Source organism: Rana temporaria, chromosome 5, assembly GCF_905171775.1.
Source record: "Rana temporaria chromosome 5, aRanTem1.1, whole genome shotgun sequence".
In the NCBI taxonomy this organism is placed as follows: Eukaryota; Metazoa; Chordata; class Amphibia; order Anura; family Ranidae; genus Rana; species Rana temporaria.
This window is the reverse complement of record NC_053493.1, coordinates 578,534-603,366: the sequence shown is the minus strand read 5'-3', so window position 1 is coordinate 603,366 and position 24,833 is coordinate 578,534. Positions and strand designations below refer to the sequence as shown.

Genomic DNA, 24,833 nt, shown 5'->3' with positions numbered 1-24,833 from the left:
GTTGAGCGATCCTCAAACCAGGTCTGTTGCTGAGTGCTGATTACAGAGTGCGCTGGTTCTACCTCCGCCGGTGCCTATTCGACGTCACAAACATATTTAGACTTTAGATTTACCCTTCATAGCTTCTGTAGCAGGAAAGTGGGGGTGAGATTGTGGAAATGAAGGTTGGTGGTACAACATTTTGTGATCTTCAAATTCCAACTTGAGGAAGATTTCTTCAGTTTTTATGAATGTGTTCCGTTCCCTAGAAGACAAAGTAGATGTAGCATTGTGTCCTATCCTCCTAGGTGCCGTCTATGGTGCCCCATCGGCTTCCACAGCCATCTAACAACGCAGCTAGCAAGGAGGTGCAGAGATTTGGGCATCAAGAACATCAGATTCAGGAAACATGTTAGTGGTACCACCCAGAAGATCCCAATAATGGAATAATGAACAGAAAAGAACGCCTCCTGCGCTCAGAGGTGGCACTCGAATGCAATAGACTCTTCACTGTTCCATTATTGACCAGATTAAAAGCACAGAGCTTTGCTGCCCTCCTAAGACTGGTGCAATATATATTATATACTATTTATTAGTCATATAATTAGAGTGTGTAGGGTGCACTACATTATCTGTCCTAGGATCACTTATCACCCTAGAAATCTTATCTCTCTCTTTGGACTTTGAGGAATTGGACTTCATCCAACATATCTAGCGCTGTTTATCCATTGGACTTTTGTTCTATGGTTTGATACTTTGTTTTGTGTTTTAAATGGTTTTCCATTTATTTTCAACAGCTGCTGCTACAGATAGATGTGGGACTATTTTTGATTCATTTATTTATTGTGTGGTATACATCCCTATTAGTTATCACTCACTAACAGTTGATACATTGTTCCTTAGCGCCGGGAAGTGCGCTGCAGGCCCCTTTTTTGTGCACCTCTTTTATTTATATAATAAGTTTACAAATTATACTCACAAACCAACGTGTATACAGACTCATCAAAGCAAATCCAGGAACATCATCAAGACTGCATATCATCTCAACAAAAGATGGAGCTTCTCAAATATAGAAGGTTGACATATTTGGAGGCACATGCTCTCTTCCTATTGGCTCTGAGGAAGAGTGTATGTCCCTCGAAAGACGCCAGCCCTCTAGATCTGTGCAGCTCTATCTTTTGATGTGATGAGATAAACAGATGTGGAAGGTTGATGTGCTTCCAGGGACATACCGTCTTCCTCAGAGCCAATAGGAAGAGAGCACGTGGCTCCAAATATGTCAACATTCCATATTTGAGAAGCTCCATCTTTTGACTCGATGGGATGATATGCAGATCTGGAAGGCCGATGTGGGCTCTTGGCGCCGAAAAAGAGGGAATACCCCTCTAAAGACGCAGATCTGGAAGGCAAACATGTTCCAAGGGGCATACCCTCTTCCTCAGAGCCAATAGAAAGAGAGCACATGCCTCCAAATATGTCAACATTCCAGATTTGAGAAGCTCCATCTTTTGACTCGATGGGATGATATGCAGATCTGGAAGGCCGATGTGGGCTCTTGGCACCGAAAAAGAGGGAATACCCCTCTAAAGACGCAGATCTGGAAGGCCGATGTGGGCTCTTGGCGCCGAAGAAGAAGGAATACCCCTCGAAAGATGCAGATCTGGAAGGCCAACATGTTCCAAGGGGCATACCCTCTTCCTCAGAGCCAATAGGAAGAGAGCACGTGCCTCCAAATATGTCAACCTTCCAGGTTTGAGAAGCTCCATCTTTTGATGGGATGATTTGCAGATCTAGAAGGCCAATGTGAGCTCTTGGCGCTGAGGAAGAGGGAATAGCCCTCGAAAGACGTCAGCATTTCAGATCTGTGCAGCTCCATCTTTAGATGTGATGAGATAAGCGAATCTGGAAGGCCAACATGTTCCAAGGGACATACCCTCTTCCTCAGAGCCAAGAGAAAGAGGGTATGTCCCTCAAAACACACCAGCCTTCCTGATCTTGCAGCTCCATCTTTTGATGCAATGGAATGATAAGCAGATCTGGTAGGTTGATGTGTTTCGAGGGACATACCCTCTTCCTCAGAGCCAAGAGGAAATTGTCTCTCGAAATACGTCAGCCTTCCAGATCTGTGCAGCTTCATCTTTTGATGAGATGATATGCAAGAATTCTGATGTTCTGTTCCTGGATTTGCATTGATGAGCATGTACAGTATTACACGTTGGTTTGTGAGTATAATTAGTACTCTTATTTTATAAAAGGATAATTCCATAGATTGAACAATTAACCTGATTCACGTTTCTGTTCAGTTTTTCTGCAGACCCACGCTGGGTGTGGTTTTTGGACCTTTCCATAGAGCCAATGCACCATGGAGGGGCTCAGTGAAGGTGGCGGTGAAGGTGTAGAGGTGCAGAGTGTGGTCCCACAGGTCATAAAAGGAGATCTGGCCGGCCTCATAGTCCAAATAGACTCTGACTTGCTTACCCAAGACAATGCCAGGTAACTTAATCTTTTTATTGTCATGGGTCACGTAACACCAAGTATTGTACCAATGCAAACCCCAAGACTTGTTATTGTATCCTATGACTCCCCGATCTCCTCCCTTTTCCATACTGGGATAACACACCCCGACTATCCACCACTCTGGTTGTTGGACATCCATATCCCAGTAACAGCGCCCCGAGGAAAATCCTCTTCTGCTTATTTCCTGAACAATCCTCTGATTATTCGGCTTTTTATTTAGACTATTATGGGCTCTGGATATATCTAGTACTACGTCCTTAAATTCCCGTATATTAAGGTAGACATTTATCCCTCTCATCATAGCAGATAACCCGGCTTGTACTGTGTGTGAGATGCCAGCTATGTCCAGATCACCCCCATCATGGGGGAGTTGAGGTCTCCCATTATCTCCATGCTCAGGACCACACAAGTCCCCCGATTCTTGTAGAAGAGTCAGGGGGTCCGTCACGTTACACAGCTCCTCGATGTGATCCATCTTCCTGGAAAGCTCCTCCTTCATTATTTCCAGTTGTTTGATCAGATCAGACAAGGAGAGCAAGAGCCGCTCTGCCCTCCCGGAGATCTCACTCAGGACCTTCTTCTCCAGGTCTTCCAGCTGTCTCCTGAGGTCTCTGAATAGCGCGGTCACGCGCTCTGCCACACCGGCTGCCTTTTCCTGTAATTTTCCCACTTTTTTCTCGTGTTCCTTCAGACTCTGGACCCTTTTATCAGTTTCCTCTCTTTCTGTGGTCAGTTTCTGCAGAACGTTCCTCAGTGTCTTTTTCTTCTTCTCAGAAGCCTCATCCATAGTCTCCACCTGGTGTCCCCGATGTGCTCCGGCCAAACTGCAGGACACACAGATACAGGAGGAATCTGCAGGACAGAAATATTTAAGGAGTTCTTTATGGACGGAACATTTTCTGTTCTCCATGGAGGTGGTTGGGTCACAGAAGACGTGTTCTGGGGACTTGCTGTGGACTCTCAGGTGGTCCTCACACAGAGAAGCTTCACAGATCAGACAGGATTTCACAGCAGGTAGAGGAGAGTGAAGACAATAAGTACAGAGGATCCGGGTCTCCTCCTGACTTGGCTGTGTAGACCTGAAAGCCTCCACCATGTTATGTAGGGTTATGTTCCTCTGCAGTGTAGGACGTCTCCTGGACCTTTTCCTGCACTGAGGACATGAATAAGATCCAGACCCCTTCTGTGCATTCAGCTCACCATCTATGCAGACCCGGCAGAAGTTGTGTCCACAGGTCAGCTTTACAGGATCCGTATAAACTTTCAGACAGATGGAACATTTCAGCTCAGCTCCCGGATCAGCGGACGCCATCGCTGACAGCAGAAGAGAAAAGGTAAAAAGCTGAGGACACTCAACGGGGGTCAATACGGCTTCTTCTGTACCCGGTCAGCCTTGGCTAGTCTTAGAGCCCATGTCTGTAAGAATAATGAACTCCTATTAGAACCACAAACATACAAAAAAAATGCAGATATACCATGGCCACCAATCTAAGAAAGGGGGAGGTCAGGCGATCAGTGGCAATGAAAGTCAACCCCCATCCCCCAGTCCTGCATTAGTGATAATGGCAATGAAAGTTACCCCCCCACATGCCCCACTCCTGCATGCAAAGTAATAGCAATGAATGTTAATCCTTTCCTCATTTAACCACTTGACAACTGGGCACTTAAACACCCTTAATAACCAGACCAATTTTCAGCTTTTGGTGCTCTCACGTTTTGAATGACAATAACTCAGTCATACAACACTGTAACCAAATGAAATTTTTGTCCTTTTTTTCCCACAAATAGAGCTTTCTTTTGGTGGTATTTGATCACCTCTGCGGTTTTTTTTTTTTTTCGCTATTAATGAAAAAAGAACGAAAATTTTGTAAAAAAATGAATTTTTCTTCATTTCTATCATATCATTTTGTAAAAAATGAATTTTTCCTCATACATTTGGCCTAAAATGCATACTGCTACATATTTTTGGTAAAAAAAAAAAAAAATTTGGATATTATTTAGTCTGGGTGAAAGTTATAGGGTCTACAAGCTATGGTACCAATTTCTGAAAATTGAACAATTTGATCACACCTGAAGTACTGACAGCTTCTCTCATTTCTTGAGACCCTAACAAGCCAATAAAGTACAAATACCCCCCAAATGACCCCTTTTTGAAAAGTAGACATTCCAAGGTAGTTAGTAAGAGTCATAGTTAGTTTTTTGAAGTTGTCATTTGTTCCCACAATTCTTTGCAAAATCAAGATTTTTTTTTTTTTTTTTCATACCAATATTGTCATTATAACAGGTTATTTCTCTCACATGGCATGTATATTCCACAAATGGCACCCCAAAATATATTCTGCTGCTCCTCCTGAGTATGGCAATACCACATGTGTGAGACTTTTACACAGCGTGGCCACATACAGAGGCCCAACACCGAAGTAGCAACTTCAAGCATTCTAGGAGCATAAATTACACATCTAATCTCTCAACCACCTATTACACTTTTGAAGGCCCTGGAGCACCAGGACAATGGAAACGCCCACAAAGTGACCCCATTTTGGAAAGCTAACACCCCAACGTATAATCTATGAGGCATAATGAGTCTTTTGAACAGTTCATTTTTTTCCAGATGTTTTTGGAAAATGTGGAAAAAAAAAACGCATTTTTTTTTACAGAAAGTTGTCCATTTATAGGATATTTCCAACACATAGCATGTACATAGAAAAAATTACACCCCAAAATATATTCTGCTGCTCCTCCTGAGTATGGCGATACCACATGTGTGAGACTTTTACACAGCGTGGCCACATACAGAGGCCCAACACCGAAGTAGCAACTTCAAGCATTCTAGGAGCATAAATTACACATCTAATCTCTCACCCACCTATTACACTTTTGAAGGCCCTGGAGCACCAGGACAATGGAAACGCCCACAAAGTGACCCCATTTTGGAAAGCTAACACCCCAACGTATAATCTATGAGGCATAATGAGTCTTTTGAACAGTTCATTTTTTTCCAGATGTTTTTGGAAAATGTGGAAAAAAATAAAAACGCATTTTTTTTTACAGAAAGTTGTCCATTTATAGGATATTTCCAACACATAGCATGTACATAGAAAAAATTACACCCCAAAATATATTCTGCTGCTCCTCCTGAGTATAGGGATACCACATGTGTGAGACTTTTACACAGCGTGGCCACATACAGAGGCCCAACATCCAAGAAGCACCATCAGGTGTTCTAGGGACATAAATTACACATCCAATTTCCTTACAATCTATCACATTTTTGAAGGGCCTTCATATTTCTAACACAGCATGTACATACCAAGAATTACACCCTAAAATACATTCTGCTGAGTAATGGGTAAAAAAAAAAGAAGATTACCTGTGGTTTTAGTAGTGCAATTGTCCACAGAAGGAGAGCCCCGATCCAGGCAGCAGGCAGGGACGTGGTCACTGGTCAGCGACAGTGAATGGAATTGTCCAGGCAGCAGGCAGCAGGCAGGAATATTGTCCATAGCCAGTACAGTGCCAGCAGTGGCAAAATATTTGTCCTGGTAGGAACATGGTCCAAGTAGCGGGCCATGGGTAGGGGAATGGGGACAGGGGTAGAGGCTTCTCCCACCCAAATCTCTTTGAAGCCTCCGGGCAACCAGACCCTAATCCGGGAATGAGAAAACTAAAAAATTAGTTTTTTCATCCAGAAAAACAATTCTGGAGCCCCTCACATATGTGAGACCCCTGTGTTCCCACTAGTATAGCAGGGTAAAAGATCAATCCAAGGGGCAGGCAAAAAACGTGGTCAAACAGTCCAGGGTCAGTTCCAGAGCAGGCAGAGGTAGGTACAGTTTAGGGTTAGGCAAAAGAGTGGTCGTATAACAAGCCAGGGTCAGTTCCAGAGAAGGCAGAGGTATGTTTAGGGTTAGGCAAAAGAGTGGTCGTATAACAGGCCATGGTCGGTTCCGGAGAAGGCAGAAGTATGTTTAGGGTTAGGCAAAAGAGTGGTCGTATAACAGGCCATGGTCGGTTCCGGAGAAGGCAGAGGTATGAGTGCAGTGGCATAAGGGGTGTGGGGGGGAAATTACAGGAAATTAGAATTGCGTTAACCATACGTCCCTAATAATGAAGAAACGTATGGTAACGGCGGAAACATGTTCCAATACAGAGGCCTGGTTGGGAAGGACAATCGGGACAGTAATACGTGGTGTCTTTTCAAATTCCTCTTCTGGAGCACACCCGGCACCTCTTCTGATTTCTGTTGCCTGTTTCACGGGAGGGGGTTTGCTCAGGAAAGTGACGCTCGTGCAGTCTGCTCACAGAATCAGAGCGAATATTTTCCGGTGGGTTTTCAGGGTACAAAAGGGCGGTGATGACTTCTTCTTGATAGTCCAGATATGATACGGGGTTCTCGGATGATTTTTTGTAAATTACATAGGACTTGTAGAAGGCCAAACTAAAAAAATAAATGGACACTTTCTTATACCAGTGGCGGGATTTTCTTGTGGGCAGGTAGGGTTCTAACATCTGGTCATTGAAGTCCACTCCCCCCATGAACAAATTATAGTCATAGATGCATTTTGGTTTTTGGATTGGGCCGGTTCTTTTGGGGACTTCCACGTGGGTGTCATTGTGGATTGATGAGAGCATGTGGACGTTCCGTTTGTCCCTCCACCTGACAGCCAATATCTCCTGGTTCCTCAATGCTGCAGACTCCCCTCGTCTGAGCTTTTGATCCACCAGTTTTTGCGGGAAGCCTTTCCTGTTGGGTCTTATTGTGCCACATGCTGGGGTATTCCGAAGGTAAAGACAGCGAAACAGGGGCAAGCTGGTGTAGAAATTATCCACATAAAGGTGGTATCCCTTTCCAAAGAGTGGATACATCAGATCCCAGACCACTTTTCCGCTGACTCCCATATACTCTGGACATTCAGGGGGATGCAGTTGGGAGTCCTTCCCTTCATACACCATGAATGAGTAGAGGTACCCTGTGGCTCTGTCGCAAAGCTTGTACATTTTAACCCCATATCGGGCCCTTTTGCTGGGGATGAACTGCTTGATGCCCAGCCTGCCTGAGAATTTGACAAGGGACTCGTCCACAGATATGTTCTGGTCAGGGGTATATAATTGGGGAAATTGTTGAGCGAAAAAATTTAGAAGTGGTCGAATTTTATATAGCTTGTCAAAAGCAGGGTAATTTCGGGGAGGGCACTGGGCGTTGTCGTTAAAGTGGAGGAACCGCATAATTATTAAATATCGGGATCTTGGCATAAGGGAGGAGAAGATTGGCATGTGGTGAATGGGTTTGGTGGACCAGTAGGAGTACAATTGTTTTTTTTTTGAAAGTGCCATAGTAAAGGTTAGGCCTAAGAAAATTTTAAATTCGTCCACGGTTAGTTCTCTCCACTCAAAGGGGCGGGCATATCTGGAACCAGGGTTACTTCTTACGTACTGTTGTGCGTAGAGATTGCACTGGGCCACAATGAAGGATAGGAAATCTTCGGTGAAAAGTAAATTAAAAAAATAAATCATAGAAAAGTTTTCTGTGTTCACCTGGACACCTGGCTGGGCAGTGAAGGGGGGGATATTTGCTGCTCCGGAATTAGGGGGAAGCCACAGGGGGTTTTGAAGGCCATAGGGAAGGCTGGCATGGCCCCTATCCCTTTGGGGCTGAGATGACTCCCTACTGGTGCCTGGGCTTTGTTGCAGTGGCACATCGCTTGAGGTGGACGGCACAGCTCTTGAGGTGGACGGCACAGCTCTTGAGGTGGACGGCACAGCGCTTGGGGTGGACGGCACAGCGCTTGGGGTGGACGGCACAGCGCTTGGGGTGGTAGGCACAGCGCTTGAGGTGGACGGCCCTGCGCGTCTGGGAGCAGGCCGCTTCTCCACGCCAGCACCCCTTTTTTTCCTGGGCACATGTTCTTCTTCAGATTCTGAATCGGACCCACTGTCTATAACGGGTTCATAGGCCGAATCAGAATCGGACAGAGACTCCTCGCTGCTCTCATCGCTCATGGCAAGTAGAAGATGTACGGCCTGCTCGCCGGTAAAGAATGTTTTTGCCATACTGGTGGCTGGTGAGGCTGTACTGCAGAGTACTGTACTGTGGTGGCACTGGTGGACACAGGTGGGCACAGGCGGCACTTATGTGCACTGTAGTGGCACGGGTGTGGCTCTGGTGGGCACAGGCGGCACTGGTGGGCACAGGCGGCACAGGTAGCTCTGGTGGGCACAGGTGGCTCTGGTGTGCACCGATTAGCAGCACTGGTGGACACAGGCAGCACTGGTGGACACAGGCAGCACTGGAGGGCACAGGCGGCACTGGTGGGCACAGGTGGCCGTGGTGGCACAGGCGGCACTGGTGGCACAGGCGGCACTGGTGGCACAGGCGGCACTGGTGGGCACAGGCGGCACTGGTGGGCACAGGCGGCACTGGTACGGCACTGTTGTGGCAATATTATAGGACTGGTGCGGCTCTGGTGACTGGTGCGGCTCTGGTGACACTGGTGCGGCTCTGGTGACACTGGTGCGGCTCAGATGTGGCACTACTGGGCACAGATGTGGCACTGTTGGGCACAGATTGGGCACTTTAGGCACAGATTGGGCACTTTAGGCACAGATTGGGCACTTTAGGGCACAGATTGGGCACTGATGTGACACTATGGGCACTATAAACTCACAGTTTATCTCCTCTTCTCTCCCGCTGATACTGTGTGAGGAGAGGAGGTAAACTTTCCCTGACCTCCTTTGTTTACATTGTGATCGCGCCGTCATTGGACGGCGCGATCACATGGTAAATGACCGTTGTTGCTGGTCATTTACCTAGATCTGTTTAGCGCCGGGTCTCATAGACCCGGCGTGCACAGAATTTTCTGTGTGCGCGCCCGAGGCGGCGCGCATTGCTGCTTCTGCGGGGCGCCGTTTCAGAACGGCGACCCCCAGTTAAGCAACCACCTTGCCGCCGTTTCCAGACGGCGGCTGGTGGGGAAGTGGTTAAAGCCTTCTGCCCATTGTGATCGCTTACAGTACCCTCCTTCCCTGCCTAGGACATTGCTTGTCCTGGGGCAGAGATAACTCTGCCCCTGTTTTTCAATTTGTATTTTCATCCTTGTGTATATATTTGTGTGAGATCTCAAATAAAAAGCTATTCCTGATGTACTCCAAGACTGGTGTTGTCTGGTGACTGGGTGGGCTAAAGAGTCTTGGATAGTGCTGGCTCTGGACAGAGGAAGCATTGACGGAGGACATGGGTTCGTCACAACTGGTGGCAGCAGCGGGATCGTGCTTCCTGGCTGTGGATACATCCAAACCTCCACCCATTTCCAAGATTGGCATAGATTTCAGTCACCCCGGGGGAGATATGGATCTGGCATCAGAGTTCCCGGGGCTGCTGCAGATCATCCTTTCAGCATACACCAGGTCTGTGGATGAATACCTGGAGGTCAGGCAGCAGATTCGGGAAAGGCACTGGATTAGAGCCCTCCAGGTTGCTGGTATGCAACAGAGCAAGTGCTTTCCAACCTCAGAGCAGCAGGCCAGTGAACAACGGGAGTTATGGATGCAATTCCTGGGAGAGCGGCCCCAAAAGCAATGGGTGACCAAGTTGGACAGGCTGGTCATGCAGGAGATAGAGCTGGACAATTGTTATCGGGCTCTGCAATGGCACGCGGAGGAGGAATATTTAGGGGAGACAACAGAATGCTCTCCGGATGGAATATGACTTTGGTGGCCCTGGATTGCTGTGGGAGAGCCTTACAGGTTGTTTTGGGTTTGGTGATGAAGGGGAACCTACCCTTGAGGACCTGTGAGAACACAGAGAGGCTATGCTCGGTCTTGTAGGGGTTTCAGAGCTTAAACCTGATCTGGACTATTTGTTAAGGAAGGAACAGCATCTGGAAAGAACATAAGGAAACTGCTAGAATGCGTTCATTAGCATGCCAGAGAATCGGCAGTAGAAACTCCGGAGATTGCCATCTCCAAAGCTGAAGTGCTGACAACAGGGTAGATCCCTGCTAGCTTCTGCCCATTACCAACAGCAGCATCAGCCTCCTGGAGAGAAGAGGCAGTTGACCTTTCTCCCACAATACTCAGAGACATGGGATTTTCTGCCAGCAGCATCTGTGGCATCACCAGAAACTTATGCAGCTCATGTGCTGACAACTGGACAGACCTCTGCCCTACACCTGCAACGGTTCCGGAGGCCCAGAGTGAGAAGGAGATGGTCCCTTCCCAGCAGCAGATGGCACCCCAGAATGATGCCACCAACCCAGCAGGAGAGCTGGCACCAGTGCCAGACATCATTAAGCTCTGCCCAGCACCAGTAACCACTTCTTCATTCTACGGACAGGAGATGGTGAATCTCTATCCCCAAACACCTGTTATACAGATTGGGGATTTGATAGACTGTTCTGCTGAGGAAGAACAACCTGGTGAGCTTCCAGCAGAAGAGCTGGTATCAGGGCCAAACTTTACTGGGCTCTGCCCAGCACCAACAGCAGCATCTGCAGAGATACAAGAGACTCCTTCAGCTGAAGCGCTGGCCACCGGACAGAGGGTCCAAGACCTCTTCCCCACACCTGCAGTAGTTCTAGGGGCCCATGGTGAGAAGGTGACAGTGACTCCCCAAAAGTTAGCCAGAGTGGATGATGTGGGGTCCTCAGCTGAAGTGCTAACAGGGCAGAATTCTGCTTGCCTCTGCACACAACTGCAGCTTGAGCTCATATCAGGGATAGGACTGCGGTCTCCACTCACAGCAACCCAGCAGAAGAGCTGGCAACAGAGCAGAGTTCTGCTGGCCTCTGCCCTCAACTAACAGAAGAGGGAGTTCCTGTGGTAGTGGATGGGACTTCAGTCTTCACTGACACAACCCCAGAAATTGGTGCAGCACTGAGACAGGAGGATGTCAGCCTTGCTTTGCAAGCACTAGGGGATTTTTACCTACCAAGTCCCCATTCACACCTAGGCGTTTTGTCGCCTGTAGTGTGACGCCGCTGCCGCCAGAGGGCTGGAAACACATTGCCCTCTATGGAGATGGTTCACATCTCCACGCTGAACGCCGGCCGCCTGTCGCCTGAAAAAAGGTCCCGGACCTTTTTTCAGGCGGCTTTCGGCGTTTGGGGACCATCTCCATAGAGGGGCACATCCTAGGGGCACATCTAGGCGGACAATCGCGGCGTTTTGTCGCCGCAAATCGCGGTACAAAACGCCGCTATTTGCCGCCGCAATTCGCGGGACAAAACGCCGCGATTTCGTCCGCCTAGATGTGAATGGAGCCTTAAAGTGGATGGGACCTCAGTCCCCACTTGTATACTCCAGGGATGGGGGGCAATCGGCCCAGATCCCCAACAGCATGACGGAGTAAGCCCAGTTACCCTGTCTTCTCTCCAGCGGCTGGAAGGACTCCAGGGAGAAGGGCCAGTCTAGGCCTCTCCCCAGCGGTGGGTATGTTCTCTGAGAGAGACAGAGGTTGGCTGGGTGAGTAATGCTCTGTTTGGGACCATTTGTTTGGGGTACTGTGTGAATACCGGCATTGGGGGAATGGAACTATGGACTAACTTCAGAGTCAACCCGTCTGGGGTCTCCTCCGGTGTTAGTCTCCTGCCGAAAGGGGAGATGTGTGACAGACCTAGCCGGGACAGAGGCTTTTGGAGAGGACTGAATGCTAGCCTATTGACTTCTGATTATGGGCCCTGGATTTTAACCTCTTCCATACGGGGCTTTTATACACACCTCCATACCAGGCCTATTCTGGCACTTCTCTCCTACATGTACAAATCATAATTTTTTTGCTAGAAAATTACGCAGAACCCCCAAACATTATATATGTTTTTTTAGCAGACACCCTAGGGAATAAAACGACGGTCATTGAAACCTTTTATTCTGCACGGTATATGCGCAATAATTTTTAAAACGCCTTTTTTTTGGAAAAAAAAGGTTTCATGAATTCAAAAAATAACAAAACAGTAAAGTAAGCCCAATTTTTTTGTAAAATATGAAAGATTATGTTACACGAGTAAATAGATACCCAACATGTCACGCTTTAAAATTGCGCACACTCGTGGAATGGCGCCAAACTTCGTTACTTAAAAATCTCCATAGGCAAAGCTTTGAAAATGTTTACAGGTTACCAGTTTAGATTTACAGAGGAGATCTAGAATTGTTGCTGGCACTCTAGCGCACGCGGCGATACCTCACATATGTGGTTTAAACGGCGTTTACATATGTCGGCGGGACTTGCGTGTGCGTTCGCTTCTGCGCGCAAGCTACTGGGGACAGGGGCGTTAAAAATTTTTTTTTTTTTTTTTGACATATTTATTTCTTTTTTTACACTTGTTTTTTTTTTTTTTTTATCACTATTATTCCTATTACAAGGAATGTAAACATCCCTTGTAATAGGAATGTGTGTGACAGGTACTCTTTATGGAGAGATGCGGGGTCAATAAGACCTCACATCTCTCCTCCAGGCCTGAAAGCATGAGATCATGAAAAAAAATTCACAGATCTCATGTTTACCGTTGCTTAGCAGCCGCAATCGCGGCTTTGTTTACTTACGGGGACCCGGGCGTGACGTCATCACAGCGCGCCCGGGTCCTCCGACGGTCATAGAGATGACTGGTGACCATCTGGTCACCAGTCATCTCTATGCTTCCTGCGAGTGCCGGACGATTCGTTCTCCGGGCCCCCGATGGCACGGGAGAGCCCGGAGAAGCACTGGATGGCGGCGGGAGGGGGGGATGTCCCCTCCCGCCGCCTGTAAGAACGATCTAGCGGCGGAACCGCCGCTATGATCGTTCTTACGTTGTGCAGAATCGCCGGCACAAGAGAAGGATATCTGAATGATGCCTCTAGCTGCAGGCATCATTCAGATATCCCCCCCACAAAGCCCAGGACGTCATATGACGTCCACTCTGAATGGTAGAGGTTCTTTGTGGACGTCATTTTACTATGGGCCAGTAGGGAAGTGGTTAAGGGAACAATACTCTTTGCGAGGTGTATGCCTGGGGACCTTGAAGTAATGTTACTTTGGATTCAAGTCCATGCCCCCCCAAAACACAAAACTCTGGGAATCCTGTATATATGAATACTGCCACAAAAGGGAGTGTATCCTGTGCACATACTGGGGTAGATTTAGGTACAGCTGCGCGCTCCTTACGGAGGCGCAGGGTACCCTTTTTACCCTGCGCCTACGCAAATTATTTGCGCTACGCTTCATTCATGAAGCAGTAGCCACGTAATTTGCGTGGGCGCTCTTCAAAAATGCCCTGCGTAAGGGCGCCTAATGTAAATGATCCCGTAGGGGGCGGGAATCATTTAAATTAGGCGCGTTCCCGCGCCGAGCGTAGAGCGCATGCTCCGTCGGGAAACTTTCCCGACGTGCATTGCGGTAAATGACGTCGCAAGGACGTCATTTGCTTCAAAGTGAACGTGAATGGCGTCCAGTGCCATTCACGATTCACTTACGCAAACTACGTAAATTTCAAACCTCGCGACGCGGGAACGACGGGTATCCTTGGCATTGGCTGCCCCTGCTTTTAGCATGTGCAGCCTTACGCGAAACCCGACGTACGCAAACGACGTAAACTGCGTACGCAGGGCTCGCGTAACGTTGTGAATCGGCGTTAGTATGCAATTTGCATACTATACGCTGACCACAACGGGAACGCCACCTAGCGGCCAACGTAAGAATGCAGCCTAAGATATGAGGGCATAAGAGCCTTATGCCACGCATATCTTAGGCTGCAGTCGGCGTAACGAGGTTCCTGAATCAGGAGAACTTGTTACGCCGGGGCAAGTAAGCAATTGCGCTGCGTAACTATGGTTACGCAGACGCAATTGCTCTCTGAATCTGGGCCACTGTATGTAAAAGACTTTGATAGAGCTTATCATAAATGCCCAATAATGAGTGAACGAACTGAACATAAGTCCTCATTCACACTACGGGCCGTTTCGGGTCCGTCTGTCACGGACCTGAACGGCCGCTCCATGCATCCCTATGGAGCGTCGGATATCAGCAGAGACATGTCCGCTGACATCCGATCCGCTAAAAACAGACGTATGGGGGGCACGTCCACATCCGGATCGGATCGTGTAAGATCTGATGAAAACGGACAAGCTGTCCGTTTTCATCAGATCGTTCCATGGGACACAGCGGTGCCCGACAAGCCCCTCCCCACTCAGTGAGCAGAGAGGAGTTTGTCATCCGTCGGCGCAGCGGAGATCTCCCGCTGAGCTGACGGGAGCAGGCGGACTCCGTAGCAACACAGTCCGCCTGTGTGAATGAGGCCTAAGTGAAAAACTTTACCACATATGGGCACTTCGCCACTGATCTTTATGAGATTATCTATTGTGATTCACATTTCATTTTGTTTTTCACTTATGTTCAAGTCGTTCACTCATTATTGGGCATTTATGATGAGTGTAACAGAATGACCCGGGACAAACAGAGACTTTGGAAGGATGAGGGGTACTCCTGTACCGGCGTCACCAAGGAGTCTTATGTCTAGGGTCACCTTATGTCCGATAGGGCCATAGGGTGACTGAGAAATTATATCCTAAATTACAGGACAGGGGACATCACTGATAGTTCATATTGCAGGATCTTGAGATATTGCAAGTTGTTGGTTATTTGTGACCCAACCAGTCAATAGCGACTCATTTCTATGATTAGCCCTGACTAGTGACATGCTAATTGAGTCTGCTTCTGAAAGACCTCTCATTGTGTGATGCTGCTTTGTATGGAATTCTATTGATATAAAATGTGTAATGGAACTTGCCAAGCTGTATGCGGAGACAGAACGTCTGTCTAGGGATGTGGATTGAGAAGAGATCATTGTGTGATGGTGTTTTGTTTGAGTTCTGTTAATGAAGGAATGTGCAGTGATTAGGTCATGATAATTATAGCCCGGCGCCGACATGTCTAGAATGTTTAGTAATTAGCTCAAAGAATGTGATTGAAGCCCCCCAAGGTGTGATGTGTGGGTGGGGAGTTAATTGTTCATGTGCCTTGAAAACTGTCTAAAAGCTGAGAGTGAACCATTAACCACTTAACGCCCGCCGCACGCCTATTTACGTCCACAGAATGGCACATACAGGCAGATAGGCGTATATATACGTCCTTGCCTTCTAGCGGGTGGGGGGGTCTGATCGGGCCCCCCCCCCCCCCCCCCCCGCTGCGCGCGGCTTACCTCGGGGAGTGATCCGGGACGACGGCGCGGCTATTTGTTTATAGCCGCCCCGTCGCGATCGCTCCCCGGAGCTGAAGAACGGGGAGAGCCGTATGTAAACACGGCTTCCCCGTGCTTCACTGTGGCGGCGTATCGATCGAGTGATCCCTTTTATAGGGAGACTCGATCGATGACGTCAGTCCTACAGCCACACCCCCCTACAGTTGTAAACACACACTAGGTGAACCCTAACTCCTACAGCGCCCCCTGTGGTTAACTCCCAAACTGCAACTGTCATTTTCACAATAAACAATGCAATTTAAATGCATTTTTTGCTGTGAAAATAACAATGGTCCCAAAAATGTGTCAAAATTGTCCGAAGTGTCCGCCATAATGTCGCAGTCACGAAAAAAAATCGCTGATCGCCGCCAATAGTAGTTAAAAAAAATAAAATAATAAAAATGCAATACAACTATCCCCTATTGTGTAAACGCTATAAATTTTGCGCAAACCAATCGATAAACACTTATTGCGATTTTTTTTACCAAAAATAGGTAGAAGAATACGTATCGGCCTAAACTGAGGAATTTTTTTTTTTATATAAATATATGTTTTTGGGGGATATTTATTATAGCAAAAAGTAAAAAATATTGCATTTTTTTCAAAATTGTCGCTCTATTTTTGTTTATAGCGCAAAAAATAAAAACCGCAGAGGTGATCAAATACCACCAAAAGAAAGCTCTATTTGTGGGGGGAAAAAAAAGACGCCAATTTTGTTTGGGAGCCACGTCGCACGACCGCGCAATTGTCTGTTAAAGCGCCGCAGTGCCGAATCGCAAAACCTGGCCTGGGCATTTAGCTGCCTAAAGGTCCGGTACAGAGCTGCGCGTCTCGTCTTGATTCTGGGGGAATGGGATGGATCGGGTCCTGTTGGTCGGAGTGTCGATAAGCTGTCTTGGATGTGATGGAAGGTCGTAAACGGTGGTGACCGTTACAATGAGCTGTATCAATGTCTTTCAAAAGTTTTTTACATACAGTATGTGCACAGGGTACACTCCCTTTTGTGGCAGTATTCATACCTATTTTTGTCATAGGTGTTCTTAGATTTAGCGCGACTATTTATTTTTTCCAATTTGTTCACTGTTAGGGCCAGATTCACAGGGCTGGATTCAGGTAGAATTGCGCTTTTTTTACGGAGGCGCAGGGCAACGTTTTTGCCCTGCGCCCCCGCAAAATTACTGCGCTGCCCTTGATTCACGGAGCAGTAGCTCCGTAAATTGCGTGGGCGCTCCGGCAAAATGCCCGGCGTAAGCGCGCAAAATTTAAATGATCCCGTAGGGGGCGGGAATCATTTAAATTAGGCGCGTTCCCGCGCCGATCGTAGAGCGCATGCTCCGTTGGGAAACTTTCCAGACGTGCATTGCGGCAAATGACGTCGCAAGGACGTCATTTGCTTCAAAGTGAACGTGAATGGCGTCCAGCGCCATTCACGAATCACTTACGCAAACTACGTAAATTTGAAATTTCGCAACGCGGGAACGACGGGTATACGTAACATTGGTTGCCCCTGCCAATAGCAGGGGCAGCCTTAAGCGAAAGACGCCGTACGGAAACGACGTAAACTGCGTACGCAGGGCTCGCGCAACGTTGTGAATCGGCGTTAGTATGCAATTTGCATACTATACGCTGAGCACAACGGGAACGCCACCTAGCGGCCATCGCAAGAATGCAGCCTAAGATATGAGGGCATAAGAGCCTTATGCCGTGCATATCTAAGGCTGCAGTCGGCGTAACAAGGTTCCTGAATCAGGAGCATTCGTTACGCCGGGGCAAGTAAGCAATTGTGCATGTGTAACTATGGTTACACAGGCGCAATTGCTTCTTGAATCCAGCCCACAGAGCAGATACGCCGGCGTATCTGTTGTTCTATCTATGCGGATGATTCATAGAATCAGTTACGCATAGATAGCCCTTAGATCCGACAGGTGTAATTGTTTTACACTGTCGGATCTTAAGATGCAATACCGCGGCCGCCGCCGGGGGGAGTTGGCGTCGTAAACCAGCGTCGGGTATGCAAATTAGGAGTTACGGCCGATCCACGCCGGTTTTTCGCGTTCGCTACGTCGCCGCTAGTCTAGTTTCCCGTCGCAAAGTTAGTCGTTTTTTTTGGTGCCTTAACTTTATACAGCAATCGCATTGCTGTATAAAGTATGGCCGTCGTTCCCGCGTCGAAATTTAAAAAAAAAACGTTGTTTGCGTAAGCCGTCCGGGAATACGGAATTACGCTACGCGCGTCGCCGTTCGAAAAAATTATGTCACTTCGCGCAAAGCACGGCGGGAGTTCGGAAACGGAGCATGCGCAGTAGGTCCGGCGCGGGAGCGCGCCTAATTTAAATGGCACACGCCCATTTGAATTGGCCTGCCTTGCGCCGGAGGCCGCCGGCGTAGGTTTTCATCGCAAGTGCTTGGTGAATCAGGCACTTGCGATGAAAAATTGCGGCGGTGTAACGTATCTACGATATGTTACGCCGCCGCTCTTCTACGTGAATCTGGCCCTTAGTTTGCAGGTTAGTTGCTGCTTATCAAAATAGCTTTAGGCTATTCTTATTTATTCAATTAGTACTTACATCTTAGCGCAGTTGTTTTCCAATTTTTTCCAAACCCTGTATACGCCATATTATAGTGATGGCTTCATAATTTTGGGGCTCATAGAAGACGCTGATGTCATCAACTCCACCTACCTGTCTGTCTGTCGGCTATAATGTGTTTATTGTAAATAAGAATAGCGTGGGCTCCAAGTCTTTCACCCATTGTTGTCTGTGTTAATGAACTCTGCTATTGTGTGAAGGAGTTCTGTGTTGATTTGTGATAATGTGTATTGTAGTTAGGGAGCAAGGAGGCAGCAAGGCTAGGAACTCAAAGGCCATGTCCCCGCGTCACCATAGCTGTCTAAATGATTAGATAGTTAGCTCATGTTAATTAGGTTTCTGGTTACAATTTGTATTGTCATCCTTGGCCCGGATTCAGAGAGCAATTGCGCCTGCGTAACCATAGTTATGCAGCGCAATTGCTTACTTGCCCGGGCGCAACGAGTGTTCTGTATTCGGAAAGCTCGTTACGCCGACTGCAGCCTAAGATCTGCGCGGCATAAGGCTCTGCCCGCATATCTTAGGCTGCATTCTTGCGATGGCCGCTAGGGGGCGTTCCCGTAGTGGTCAGCGTATAGTATTGCAAATTGCATACCAACGCCGATTCACAACGTTAAGTGAGCCCTGCGTACGCAGTTTACGTCGTTTGCGTACAGCGTTTTTTTGCGCAAGGCTGCCCCTTCTATAGCAGGGGCAGCCAATGCTAAAGTATACCCGTCGTTCCCGCGTCGCGAAATTTGAAATTTACGTTGTTTGCGTAAGTGAATCGTGAATGGCGCTGGACACCATTCACGTTCACTTTGAAGCAAATGACGTCCTTGTGACGTCATTTACCGCAATGCACGTCGGGAAAGTTTCCTGACGGAGCATGCGCACTACGCTCGGCGCGGGAACGCGCCTAATTTAAATGATTCCCGCCCCCTACGGGATCATTTAAATTGCGCGCGCTTACGCCAGGCATTTTGCCGGAGCCCCTACGCAATTTACGGAGCTACTGCTCCCTGAATCGAGGGTAGCGCAGTAAATTTGCGGGGGCGCAGGGCAAAAACGGTGCCCTGCGCCTACGTAAAAAATGCGCATATCTTACTGAATCTACCCCCTTGTGTATATATTTGTGCGAGATCTCAAATAACCACTTAAGCCCCGGACCTTTAGGCAGCTAAATGCCCAGGCCAGGTTTTGCGATTCGGCACTGCGTCGCTTTAACAGACAATTGCGCGTCCTTTTTTTTCCCCACAAATAGAGCTTTCTTTTGGTGGTATTTGATCACCTCTGCAGTTTTTATTTTTTGCGCTATAAACAAAAATAGAGCGACAATTTTGAAAAAAATTCTATATTTTTTAAATTTTGCTATAATAAATATCCCCCAAAAACATATATAAACAAAAAATTGTTCCTCAGTTTAGGCCGATACGTATTCTTCTACTTATTTTTGCTAAAAAAAAATCGCAATAAGCGTTTATCGATTGGTTTGCGCAAAATTTATAGCGTTTACAAAATAGGGGATAGTTTTATTTATTTATTTATTTATTTATTTTTTACTACTAATGGCGGCGATTAGTGATTTTTTTTCGTGACTGCGACATTATGGTGGACAAATCGGACAATTTTGACACATTTTTGGGACCATTGTCATTTTCACAGCAAAAAATGCATTTAAAGTGGAAGTTCACCCAAAAATAAATTTCTAACCACTTAAGCCCCGGACCAATATGCTGCCTAAAGACCCAAGGGGTTTTTACAGTTCAGGACTGCGTCGCTTTAACAGACAATTGCGCGGTCGTGCGATGTGGCTCCCAAACAACATTGGCGTCCTTTTTTTCCCCCACAAATAGAGCTTTCTTTTGGTGGTATTTGATCACCTCTGCGGTTTTTATTTTTTGCGCTATAAACAAAAATAGAGCGACAATTTTGAAAAAAATTCAATATTTTTTACTTTTTGCAATAAGCGTTTTTCGGTTGGTTTGCGCAAAATTTATAGCGTTTACAAAATAGGGGATAGTTTTATTTTTTTTACTACTAATGGCGGCGATCAGCGATTTTTTTCGTGACTGTGACATTATGGCGGACACTTCGGACAATTTTGACACATTTTTGGGACCATTGTCATTTTCACAGCAAAAAATGCATTTAAATTGCATTCTTTATTGTGAAAATGACAGTTGCAGTTTGGGAGTTAACCACAGGGGGCGCTGTAGGAGTTAGGGTTCACCTAGTGTGTGTTTACAACTGTAGGGGGGTGTGGCTGTAGGTCTGACATCATCGATCGAGTCTCCCTATAAAAGGGATCACTCGATCGATGCGCCGCCATAGTGAAGCACAGGGAAGCCGTGTTTACATAAGGCTCTCCCGTTCTTCAGCTCCGGGGAGCGATCGCGAGGGGGCGGTTATAAACGAATAGCCGCGCCCTCGTCCCGGATTGCTCCCCGCAGGTTACCGACCGCCGCATGTACCGGGGGGGGGGGTCCCAATCGGACCCCTGACCCGCGGAAAGGCGGGAACGTACATGTACGCCCATATGCCTGTACGTGCCATTCTGTGGACGTACATATACATGCGGCGGGCGTTAACCGGTTAAAAAGCTATTCCTGATGTACTCCAAGACTGAGGTGTTGTCTGGTGACTGGGAGGGCTAAAGAGTCTTGGATAGTGCTGGTTCTGGACAGAGGAAGCATTGATAGCGGACATAGTCCTGGGTTCCTCACACCATGAGTACATTATGCACAGGGTTCAGGGTTGAGGAGTGCGCCACACAAAGTGCAGGGTTCAGGGGTGCACTGCGCACAAGGTGCAGGGTTCAGAGGTGCACTGCGCACAAAGTGCAGGGTTCAGGGGTGCACTGCGCACAAGGTGCAGGGTTCAGGGGTGCACTGCGCACAAAGTGCAGGGTTCAGGGGTGCACTGCGCACAAAGTGCAGGGTTCAGGGGTGCACTGCGCACAAATGGTAGGGTTTAAGAGTGCGCTACGCACAAATAGCCATATTCAGGTACCTGGGTGCAAACTTGCGGCGGCGTAGCTTAGCCTGTTTAGGCTACGCCGCCGTAAGTTAGCTAGGCAAGTAATGATTCTCAATGTACTTGCCTGCTTATATACGACGGCGTAGCCTAAAGCGGGCGGGCGTAAGGGCGTACTCCCTCCTCTGTTGTATACGCAGAGCTGGGGGGGGGGGGGTTAGTGTGTGCAGATACTAGAGGCCAGTGCTGGAGGTGGCAGAAGTTCTGAATTCTGGGACGTCGCCCCAGTGTCACCGCTCTCCTGCGCAAGCGGGGGGGTGTGGCACGACCCCGATCTCGGTAAAGAGCTGCCGCTGCACTTTATCCATGTGATGGGCGGTGTCCAATCACAGCCGGTCACATGTAAACATGGAAGTGACGTTTATCAGGTCTCCAATCCTCTCACTGACAGAGCGGGAGGCAAAGAGAGACGATCAGCGACATCTCCTCACAGGGGAGACCAGAACATAGAATCAGGACATTCATCACCAGTGCAGCCCCAGCAGTGCCCACCAGTGCAGCCCCAGCAGTGCCCACCAGTGCAGCCCCAGCAGTGCCCACCAGTGACCCCAGTCAGTGACCCCAGTCAGTGCCCACCAGTGACCCCAGTCAGTGCCCACCAGTGACCCCAGTCAGTGCCCACCAGTGCCCACCAGTGATGCCAGTCAGTGACCCCAATCAGTGCCCACTAGTGACCCCAGTCAGTGCCCACCAGTGACCCCAGTCAGTGCCCACCAGTGCCCACCAGTGATGCCAGTCAGTGACCCCAATCAGTGCCCACTAGTGACCCCAGTCAGTGCCCACCAGTGACACCAGTCAGTGCCCCTCATTGACACCAGTCAGTGCCTCCCAGTGCCCAGCGATGCCAGTCAGTGCCCAGCGATGCCACCCATCTGTGCTGTCCATCCGTGCCCATCAGTGAAGGAGAAAAATTACTTATTTACCAAATTTACTGACAGAAACTAACTTTTTTTTATTTAAGCAAAGAATAAAACCCCAGAGGTGATTAAATACCAGCAAAAGAAAGCTCTATGTGTGTGAAAAAAATGATGATGTCATACGGGTACAGTGTTACACGACCGCGTAATTGTCACTCAAAGTGTGACAGCGCTGAAATCTGAGAATTGACCTGGGCAGGAAGGGGGGAGGGGAGTGCACGGTATTGAAGAGGTTAAACAAAGGGTCCACACGTGTGAAAGGGGCCGAACATGCACACAAAGGGCCAGATTCAGAACGGAGATACAACGTCGTATCTCTGAGTGCGGGCCGTCGTATCTATGCGCCTGATTCATAGAATCAGTTACGCATAGATTTCCCTAAGATCCGACCGGCGTAAGTGTCTTACACTGTCATATCTTAGGCTGCATATTTACGCTGGCCGCTTGGCGCTAAAGTTACCCCTGCTATATGAGGCATAGCCAATGTTAAGTATGGACGCCGTTCCCGCGTCGAGTTTTGAAAATTTGACGTTGTTTGCGTAAGTCGTTCGCGAATAGGGCTGTACATAAGTTACGTTCCCGTCTAAAGCAATGACGACTTGCGGCGTAATTTTGAGCATGCGCCGTTCGTAAAATACGTAAAATACGCGGGATCACAGTTAATATACATAAAACACGCCCACATCATCCCCATTTGAATTAGGCGGGCTTACGCCGGACCAAATACGTTACGCCGCCGTAACTAAGGGCGCAAGTTCTTTCTGAATACGGAACTTGCGCCCAAATTTACGGCGGCGTAATGTATCTGAATCCAGCCCAAAGTGAATATCGATTTCTATGGATGTTTTGTCCTTTAATGCCGTTTTCCAGAAAAAATTAAAATCAGAAAGTTATATAACACCAATGGTCTCCCCTAAAGACGTGCGTGGCCCCGTATCTTCACTAACCCCATACAATCCCCATCATATGGATCTGGGGGGGGGGGGGGTGAGGATCTGAACAGTCCAATCAATGGCTGAGTGATCAGGTCCTCCAGGGATCTATAGATCTGATGTTCCATGTTGAGGACATTGTAGAGGAATATAGCCATGTGGGATTTCTGGGGCCCCAGCAGTGGATCGGAGGGCCCATTAACACCTATATGTTCCAGAATGGTCTTATAAATGTGACGAGGCACCATAATGAGGTGTGAGGGGGGCAGGTTGTTGTCTCTGCAGCCAATCTGCTATTTCATGTTTTACAAACATGGAGGGCTAGGCTTACCTGAGGCCCCATGTGAGGTTGTTCTGTCACCTGAACTTCCACAGACGTGTAGTCCTTTCCTGTCTGGATGTTGTGCTGGTCTGGCAGTGTTAGGCGTCGTCCGATCCCACCTGCTGATTGATATAACAGCTTCCTGGCTGGTCTCTGCCAGTACTTCCAATGGCGAGTTCAGAATCCTTGCCAGTACTTCCAATGGTGAGTTCAGAATACCTGCCAGTACTTCCAATGGTGAGTTCAGAATACCTGCCAGTACTTCCAATGGTAAGTTCTGAATACCTGCCAGTACTTCTCATGGTACTCTCACTCATAATCCTTGCCAATACTTCCAATGGTACTCACAGAATCCTTGCCAGTACTTCCAATGGTAGGTTAAGAATCTCTGCCAGTAGTTCCAATGATAAGTTCTGAATACCTGCCAGTACTTCCAATGGTAAGTTCAGAATCCCTGCCAGTACTTCCAATGGTAAGTTCTGAATACCTGCCGGTACTTCCAATGGTGGGTTCAGAATCCATGCCAGTACTTCCAATGGTAAGTTCTGAATACCTGCCAGTACTTCTCATGGTACTCTCACTCATAATCCTTGCCAATACTTCCAATGGTACTCACAGAATCCTTGCCAGTACTTCCAATGGTAGGTTAAGAATCTCTGCCAGTAGTTCCAATGATAAGCTCAGAATATCTGTCAGTACTTCTCGTGGTTTTCACAGAATCCCTGCCAGTACTTCCAATGGTAGGTTAAGAATCTCTGCCAGGACTTGCAATGGTAAGTTAGGAATCCCTGCCAGTAGTTCCAATGATAAGCTCAGAATTCCTGCCAGCACTTCCAATGATACTCGTCCTCTAACCAGAAGGTATTTAAAGGGGAGTTCCAGCCATTTTTATGTTTATTAAAAGTCAGCAGCAACAAAAAGTGTAGCTGCTGGCTTTTAATAAACAGGCACTTACCTGCTCCAGCGCCTCAGCGACGCGCCGGCCAGGGCTCCGCTCCTCTCCCCCCCTCCCCGGCCGGCGTCTTCATTTTCAGTGTGGGCACCCGGCCGTGACAGCTTTCGGCTTCACGGCCGGGCACCCACTGCGCATGCACGAGCGGCACTGCGCATGCGCGAGCGGCGCGGCCCAGCGCCGCGCCGTGTAATTGGCCAGGAGATCGCCTAGGACCTGTGACGTGTCCTAGGCGATCGCCTACAGCAGCCACTTCCTGAAGGCGATTAAGCTTAGTCGCCTACAGGAAGGAGGAAGTGGGACAGGAAGTCCCACTCGTGCTGAAGCCCCCACTCCCCCCCCAAAAAAATTACATGCCAAATGTGGCATGTAAGGGGGAGAGGAGTGGGTTAAGAGGAAGTTC

The 24,833-nt window shown here is 48.1% G+C and overlaps 1 protein-coding gene across 1 annotated transcript; it reads right to left on the bottom strand.

The window, feature by feature from the left end:
- Positions 1–1,587: 1,587 nt before the first annotated feature.
- LOC120939736 (E3 ubiquitin/ISG15 ligase TRIM25-like) lies at positions 1,588–23,729 on the bottom strand. The gene is made up of 2 exons (XM_040352068.1): positions 23,488–23,729; positions 1,588–3,912 (listed from the first exon to the last, which is right to left on the bottom strand). Exon 2 carries the CDS (start codon positions 3,806–3,808, stop codon positions 2,279–2,281), a length of 1,530 nt encoding a protein of 509 aa, XP_040208002.1. The 5' UTR covers positions 3,809–3,912; positions 23,488–23,729; the 3' UTR covers positions 1,588–2,278.
- Between the last annotated feature and the right edge of the window lie 1,104 nt (positions 23,730–24,833).

Bases quoted from the DNA above. Each gene is read 5' to 3' on its own strand.
- LOC120939736 (XM_040352068.1), bottom strand. From the start codon at position 3,808: ATGGCGTCCGCTGATCCGGGAGCTGAGCTGAAATGTTCCATCTGTCTG.